This window comes from Gossypium raimondii, chromosome 3, assembly GCF_025698545.1.
Source record: "Gossypium raimondii isolate GPD5lz chromosome 3, ASM2569854v1, whole genome shotgun sequence".
Lineage (NCBI taxonomy): Eukaryota > Viridiplantae > Streptophyta > Magnoliopsida > Malvales > Malvaceae > Gossypium > Gossypium raimondii.
Genome location: NC_068567.1, coordinates 18,598,706 through 18,607,825, shown reverse-complemented (window position 1 = coordinate 18,607,825; position 9,120 = coordinate 18,598,706). Strand labels below are relative to the sequence as shown.

The 9,120-nt window shown below is 29.5% G+C and overlaps 1 protein-coding gene across 1 annotated transcript; it reads right to left on the bottom strand.

Annotated features, from left to right (window-relative positions):
- Positions 1 to 3,942: 3,942 nt before the first annotated feature.
- Positions 3,943 to 5,220, bottom strand: LOC105796142 (elongation of fatty acids protein 3-like). Its single transcript, XM_012625750.2, has one exon. It carries the CDS (start codon positions 5,095 to 5,097, stop codon positions 4,186 to 4,188), a length of 912 nt encoding a protein of 303 aa, XP_012481204.1. The 5' UTR covers positions 5,098 to 5,220; the 3' UTR covers positions 3,943 to 4,185.
- Between the last annotated feature and the right edge of the window lie 3,900 nt (positions 5,221 to 9,120).

Below are 9,120 nucleotides of genomic sequence, written 5' to 3'. Positions count from 1 at the left end.
GTCTTTATGCTACGGAGGTACCGATTCGACCCGTCACATGTTGTTCCTATAAAGGAGGTAGAGGTGAGATCGAATTTGTTTTATGAGGAAGAACCCGTACATATTCTGGATTGAGAGGAAAAATTTTTGAGGAGGAAGCAGATTCCATTAGTTAAGGTACTGTGGCAGAATCACAACACTAAAGAGGTTACATGGGAGCCGGAAGACGCAATGCAGTGATAATATCCTCATCTGTTTGGATCAGGAAAATTTCGAGGACGAAATTTCTTTTAAGGAGGGGAGAGTTGTCATGCCCCGAAGTGTGGGTTAAAATTTCAAGATATAGTTATTAATGTTGAAGTTATTTTATTATTTGCTTGGGCGTGTTAATGGGCCTTTGACTAAGATTTATCTGTTAAGAACTTTTGAAAGCCCTATTTTTTCCCTCTCCATTTTTCCCTATAAGCCGCATAACCTAGTGCCATAACCCTAATGTGCTGCCTAACCCTAATATATAAACATACTTTTCTAAAACAGCCCCCTCTTTTCATTTTCCCTAGTTTTGTGCCACCCCTTAAACCCTAAAATTTCCAAATTCTCTTCATCTTTCTCTTTAGCTTCGTTTTTTTTTCTGCTCCTCCCTTCTCTTCTCTTTTTTCTTTATTTTCCCTTACGTCATCCCCCTCTCTTCTCCTTCTTTTCTCTTTTCTTTCTTCACTTTTCCTAGTTGTTGTGCCTTACACCCTTGAGCCGTCAATTTCCTCTCTTTTCTCCCTAAATGCTGTCGCATCTACCACCACTTTGAACTACCATTTTGCTTCTCTTTTCTGAATTACCCTCTATTAGTTAGGACCCATTGGTGCTTAGATCAGTCCACTATTGATTCCATTCCCAATCGCTAGTGATTGGTAAGTGTGATCCTTCATGTTGGTTAGCATCAGGGAGTGTGATCTATACTCCCTCTTTTTATTATGTTTTACAAGATCTATGTGGTTTTCTGTTTCTAGCTAGTATTGTTTTCTACTAGCTAGTATTGTTTTCTAACATGTGTGTTTTGTATTTTGTGTGGTTTCTATTTGAAGGCCTAGGTCTGGGAGAATCGGATCAGATCTGAACTAGAAGAATGTACCAGAGGAGTAAAAAAGTGTCACATAAGCGTGTGGATGAAGTTGTGTGTCCTAATTGTGTTGTGTCGTGTGTATATGTGGTTTTGGTCGAATGTATAAGTGTTTTAGAGCATTATTACTTGCTTTTTTTTATGATTGCTAAACAATGTCGATTTGTGAATATGAAAGCACATAGAAATGTCATATCTGAAAGGAGTACATCCTTCGGTAAATTGTTGATAAACCGAGAGTACTGTTTGGTCGAAAAGTCAACTATGTGCCGTAAGTATGGGTGTAGTATGCTGCCATTTTCTGATTCATTATTGTTGAGTATGTGTTCGATATTGTTTCAGTGTTAATTTCATCAAATTTAATTGATGCATGCTTATCGTTTCTATTTAAATAGTAAACTATTACCAGTTGCATGATAATAGCATGTTAACACTGTTACTGTTCTATTTTTTGATATCGTTAGCATGACATACTGTTGCATTAGGATTGGGATATTGAAGGAAGACGTACAAGCTTTAAATGCCAAATCGATTTGTCGATCAAATCTACTGTTATATTGGCGGTACATTTGCAAAATACTGTCTTGGTGTTTAGGGATGGACGAGTTCTGGGGAACTCTTATTGTGGTGTGAAGGGTTGGATTGGGGTAGAGGACTGCATTGTTATTCATGAACATATCATTGAAAACTATGAATTCTGTAGAAAATGTGATTCTGGCTTGTACCATGTATTGTATTTTTGTACGCTATTGTTTACTACTCTGTTTAATTACTATACATATGTTAAGGCCACACTAAGCTTCATAGCTCACTCTTTAGGTTTTCCATCTTTTTAGGTCTATTTTTATTTAAAACAGCTTTAATTAACTTAAAAGTATGAATTTGACAATTTAAAACCAACCCTACATATTTAAATAGTAATGATTAGTGTATTTAAATGTAATGGATGAAAAAGTTATGTACATATTTCTTTTTCCTACTTTTATTTTTTAGTATCATAAACTCTTTCAATCCGTACAAAAATCCATTGTTTAAGGTTCATATGAATAAATTGTGTTGTACAAGTTATTATATTTCATGACCATGAAATCATATTTCTTTACCAAAATCAAATGTTCGAGAAAATTCTAATCTCTTTTACCTAAAATATCAAGTATATGTTATTTTGATAACGTGTAAAAATGTGTTTAAGTGAAGGGTTACGACAAGTGACCTAATTTATTAATAATAAAAATTAAATGATTTAATTAAATTAAATTAAAATTTATGATGCATGTGAAAATTAATGCTTAATTTAATGATTCAAATTATAAATTACCAAAAACTTTTATAACTTTATAGAATTTCATATGACATGAAATTGGAAGTTACATGAATTATAGTTCAACAAATCTATTAATTTGTGCATTAATCGTATTGAAAATAATTTATAATTTATGGTATAATCGTTGTGCTATAAAATTACCGTATTTAAATTAGATCTCATGATTAATTACATATGTCTGTGTTTTGGTCAATAATGATAATGATATTATTATAGCCCTAGTTAAATTATTTATATAAATGAGACACTAAGATGCAGCAGCTGCGCAAGCGCGGCGCCTACCAGTCTCTGTGATGAACAATTCCAACCAATTAAACAATCACTCATTTTTCGTTTAAGCATAATTACCTTTTAACCCTCTCATTTAAAAAAAATTGTTTTAGTAATCTATTTAATTTTTCTGTCTTTTTTAACCTACATTGTTTATCAAATCACCCAAAATATATAAAACAATTAACGCTTGTTAACTTTGTTGGCTTAACATCATGTGGATTGTCATGTGCATACCATGTTGCAATTAATTATTTTAAAAAATAAATGATATGAGAAAATATTTTTATTTTTTATAAATTTTATCATTTTAATTATTTGTTAATATTTAAAATATTTTAATTTTAATTTTTAAAATTAATTATTTTAAATTTTCCACAAGGTAATCTACGACGTCAAAAAATTAACAAATGTTAAAATTTTCATTTATTTTATGATAATTTGATAGGTAATACAAGTGTAAAGGGTAAAAAAATGAAAGGAATAAAATAATTTTTTTAAATTGGAAGGTAAATAAATATTATGCATTTGGTTTAAGATTAACTTTACATTACGTTTTAAAAATAAATTAACTCCTAAATTTTCAAATCACGTGCTTCATCTGCTTCTGGAGAAAATAAAATAGTATTAATATCATATTCTCCAAATTTATATTAAGAATATTTCATATAGTGATATAATTGATGACATACTTGTTTATTTTCTTACTTATAATTTTGTAAAATATATAAAAAATTCCTAAATTTCATTTATATGTCAACTTTTCTATATCCAAATAAATGACCCTTAGTTTCTCGGAATTGTATAGTATTCTATTATCTCGGTCAGCTTGCATTTATCACAATTCCACTTGAAATAATGCCATTGTAAATAAAGTATGTTTTAATATTATAATGCTAAATTTTATAATTACCAATAAATTAATTTAATCCGTAATATTTAATCATTCTTATAACTTACTTTTAATAAAGAGAAAAGTTTTTCATTTATTTTGAAGATATTTTATTTTTACAAAAACTTTTACTAAATTTTTAATTTAATTATATTTTTTTTGTTTTATAGCTAACTATTAGTACATATATAATAAATAATTTTTTCACAAAACAAGGCATAAATATAAAGATAGTTTCTTCAATAATTTTAGGAAATATATAAAATGTAGTTTATAAAATTATAGTTATCTACCGCCGTGACATCTGTAGTTGATGTTCGTGACTTTAATTATCAGTAATCGTTGGTGATAAATATTAACAATCGTGATATGTGTATTTTTAATGTTTAGTATTACATTTTCAGATAATCAAATCTAAATAAAACTTATGAAATTCAAGATGATTTACCATTAACTGTTAAAAAGTGATAATATTATAAAATTGTTTCTCATGTTATCTTTGGTGACTATCGCTGTTGAAACATGTGAAGAATATATTTACACATTTCGTTTCCTTATAGAGCAAATTACAGTTACAACCAATGAAAGAATGGTTGAATAAAATCATTCGCTCTTTAATTCCGACACCGAGCGACGGCGGTAACGAGCAGAAGAAGATCCCACAGCTTGTCCGCTATTGTTACCAACCTTCCCCTTTTTCAAATGCTTCTTGAAGTAGAAATCGAGGAAGAGACAAAGAATTACGGCATTGAGAACAGAGTTGAAACCCCAAGCTCCCATTCCATTGCACCCACCTTTCACAAAATGCAGGAAAAGAACCCCAAAATGGCAGACCAAATTACACCCCAAAAGCACCACCTGGCAATTCACCACGAACGAGAAGCAGGCGGTCGGCAGCCCAATCTCCGTCCAGAATCGGTACCCATACACCACTGAGTATAACAAAGTGGATAATAAAATGGCCAACACTTGAAACGATTGACAGAACTCCAGCCATAGAAAAGACATGAATAAAAGAATTGATTGGTTGAAAAGGTGAAAGAATGTTAGTTTACGGCGGCGGAGGATGATGAAGAATGTTCGGAGGAGGTGAAGGAAACGGGAGAGATAAAAGATGTAGGACCAGAAGAACACCCGACCCGAAGCGCGGGTTCCCAGTGGGAAGCAGAGGAACCATTGGAATGGGGTTGTGATGGTTTTCGTACGGCGCCAGAACCAGCGGGTGTCGCGAATATCTGCGACCGAGGATAGGAGGATGCCGATGAAAATGACAGCGGAGATTAACGAGATGCAGATGCTGTGGATGGCTGGGATAGGGCCAAGCGGAACACCCCGGCGCTTGGGGAGGATGTGAGAGAGGAAGCTGTGGAGGGTGGTGGCGGCGAGGACGTAGACGGAGATGGAGGAGAAGAGGAAGGACCACGTGGAGCCAAACGTTTGGGTGTTGCTCCATCGGAAGTTGACGATGGATGGATGCTCTGAAAGATAGTATTTCACGGACTGCATGATGATCATCTTTTATGTTACATCAAAATCTAACTAAAAACAAAAATAACAAATTTATTGTGTAATTTCAAGGAGTTTTACTTATGTTCTTGAAGATTCAGAATGGGAAATTTGAATTACGAAGACAAATTGAAGACGACGCTGGCTATCTATTTGTACCTTTGAGCTTGACACGCTGGTTGGAAATTGAGATATTGAAAGTCAAATGGAAGCTTCCATGTCCTGTGTTCCAATGTTTTTATTTAATTTAAAGAAAAGGTAAAAATAAAATAATAGGTGCACCATTGTAGGAGCAGCCGTGGTACCTTGCAGGTCTAAGTGAGAAATTATTTCAAAAGGGTTGAAATTAAATTTTATATTGTTATGATAGTAAAAATGTAATTTTATTATTTTAATATTTATATTTTATAATTTTTAAATGATTAAATTAATTTTTATTAGTTTTAGGAATGGTCAAAGTGTAATTTTATTTTTATAAGTTTAAATTTTTTAAAATTTTCCGGGCCGAGCACCTGCCAACCGCGATAGCTACACCCCTGGTAAGTGGGTTGAAGAAGTTTCCATTGTAATAGGATTCAGCAACAAAATGGAGAAAATTTATCTTTTTTTGAGGAAATGTAGTTTTTGGCTTACTTTTGATTCCCTTTTATTTATTTCTTATTGATTTATTATTTAAATGTATTTTATTTTTTTAATTTGAAGTCTAAAAGTTAAAAATCCTAATTATCTAAATCAAATTAAATTTCAATTTTATTTGATTTATAATTTTATAATATAAAATAAATATTTTATATTTCAATTAAGATTAAATTGTACTAGAGGTACTTAAACTTTGATTCTTATTTTAAATTGGTCTTCAAACTTTAAAATATTCTAATTAAATCAACAGAATTTTGAAGTTATATTTAAGTTCTTTTATTATTAAAACTATTAATTTTATTGTTAAGTAATACATCATATCCTAGATGGTACTGTAGGGGTGAGCATTCGATCGAATCGAATCGAATCGAATAAAAAATTTTCGAGTTAATCGAGTTTTCGAATCTCATTTTATCATCCTAACTTTATTTGAAGTTTTCTCGAATCGAGTCGAGTGAGATGGAATTCGAATCGAATCGAATCGAATATATTTGTTCGAGTTAGATTTTAAAAAATAATTTTGGGTCCTTGTAACCATTGTCACCCATCGTAATAAAATTTGTCCACCTTAATCAAATTTTTTATTAACTTTCATCACCTCATAATTTATTTATTAATTTTTTATATACTGGTTAGCTTATTTGTTTGCTTAGTTGTTTCAATTATCTTCGGATTCTTGTCACTATGTATTTTAGAATTAAAAATATATTAAATATAAAAATATGATTTTTAATAAAATTTATTTTAAAAATAAAATTTGAAATTGATACCAATATAAAATTTTAACACGAATATTTTATGGCATAATTAAGAATTCAATTTTAATATAAATATTCAATATGACTAAACAATTCAATAATATAAATAATATAAAATGTGAAATTTAATTTAATAATATAAATAGTATATATAAATAAAATTATTACTATTTATGTTTAGTGATTTTTTTGGATAATTTTGATTTTTTATTTGAGAGTAAAGGGTGGGAAGTAAAAGTTTAGGGGAAAAATAAAAAAATTTTGGGGAATAAAAGTTTGAGGGAAAGTAAATAGGGGGAGTAAAATTTTGGAGGGAAAATATTAAAAAAAAAATTGAGGGGGGAGGGTTTGGGGTAGATGGGAGGTGGGATGGGAAGAGAATAAAAGTTTTAGGAGAAAAGTGGGAGGGAGTAAAAATTTTGGGGGAAAATAAAAAGTTTTGAGGGTTTTTGAGAGTAAAATTTTGAAAAAAAAATGAATGGAAGAGTAAAATTTTGTTGGGAAATGGATTTTGGGTAGATTGGGGGTTGGGAGGAGGAGTAAAAGTTTTGGGGGAAAAGTGGGAAGGAGTAAAAGTTTTGAGGGAAAAGTAAAAAAGTTTGGGAGTTTAGGTAAAACTGTAAAATATTATAGTTTGATATTCAATTATTCAATTGAAAACTCAACTCGATTCGAACTCGAAATTCGAAAAAAAAATTCGAGTTGATTCGAATAACTCGATTAACTCGAATAACTCGATTCGTTTAACTCGAAATTCGAATTTTTTTTCGATTTTTTCGAGTCGAATCGAATTTTGCTCACCCCTAGATGGTAGAATCTAAAATTAACATATTAAAAAAAAACCAAAAAAGGGTTAAAAGGGAAAACACGGAATAAAGTAAAAACTTATGAAGTAAGAGGCAAAAGCAAACTAAAAGGCGACGGGAAGTGAAAAAAAAGGGAGAGGGAGAGAGAGTTAAGGGCTTAAGGCACTATGAAGCCTTCGAAAAACATAAAACTCCTTTTCTTTTCTTATTATTATTATTTTTTAACTTTTAACCCCTTTTTTTCATTTTTAAAGTTTTATTTTTTTAATTTTAAATTAGCGCTGTGTCACTTAATAATAAATTTAATTATTTTGATAATGAAAGTTTTTTTATTGATGTAATATAAAATTTTAAAGATGTAATTAAAGTATTTTAAAATTCACCTCTAATACAATTTACCCTTAAATTAATAAAAAACTTTAAATACTAAAAAATAGTCTTAAAAAATTAAAAATCCAACTAGGAGCTAGTGGAATTCGACTTGGTTAAATTCGATAACCTTTAAAGGAATTGAATGGAATTTGATTACTTTTGATATTTTGTCGGGCTGTAGTTTAGTTTTGAAGATGTTAAGTAATTAGAAATGCACCTTTTAATCTACCAAAGGAAATTATTTCTTTGAGGGTAAAATAACAATAATTAGAATTAATATTACAAAATACAATCAGATAAATAATTATAATATATTTAAACTTAAATTAAAAAATAAAATTGAATTGCATAATTTATATAAAGTATGAGATCATAAAATTCTCAAAGAAACCAGAGAATTATTTGATGTTTGAAGGTAAATTTTAGATGTATTGTATTTTGGCCGATCCTAAGGGGACATAAGTTCTGTTTTATTATTATCTAAAACATGGGGAGCTTTACTGCAGGGATTAAAAAAAATTGCAGATGAGTATATCCGAGAAAATCATGTCAGTTTCATAACTTCCATTACTTTTAAATATATAATTATTTATTACACAGTACAAGCAATATTAGATGATGATGATTATAATTAATAATTGACCTTTTCCTAAAATTTAATTATATCATATGATTTGAATTAGTGAAAGAGATAAAAGCTGACAAAGAAATACATTTCATACAATCCTTTTGGGGAATTAGAGTTTGATTGTCAAATTTTACTTTGATATTTAAATCCTTCAGGCTTTTCAAATGAAAGGTACGAAATAGTCAACTGTTCTTTGGAATGCATGGTTTTATGAATCGAAACAATTTCTTTTTATTTTCATATATAAATAATTTAAATTCAAAGTGAATATATAAAAAAATACACATATACGGTAAGACTTAAACTTAAAATATTAAAGTGTTCCAAATTTTTAAAATATTATTTATATAATTTATTTGCATACATTATAAGGATGCGATAATCTAATATAAATTTTCTTGTTTGAGTCAATTTATATGAATTATAGCTTCAGTGCACTAGAATTATTTTAGAACCAACTTAAAATCATAGAGTGGAAGTAAATATATTTATAATTTTAGTTGTTTTAGCAAATGTGTCTAAATATTCTATTTCAGATTAGAAGTTGAAGAACCTACCCTTTATCTCTTATGCATTTTTAAAAATATAATGCAACGGATAAAAAGTATCCTCGAATTATCTTTCTAATAGTCAACATTGGAATATAGGAAAAGAGGATGTCCTAAGAAATTTATTCATCAATATCAACAAATAGCCATAACCCAAGAACAAGAGTATGAAAATTGAAGTCAATTATCCAAATAAATAATAACAAAAACAAAAAAAAAATCATAGAAAACTAATATATTACGTTTGGAACAAGATGTGATGTTCTCGTTCAATTCACAAG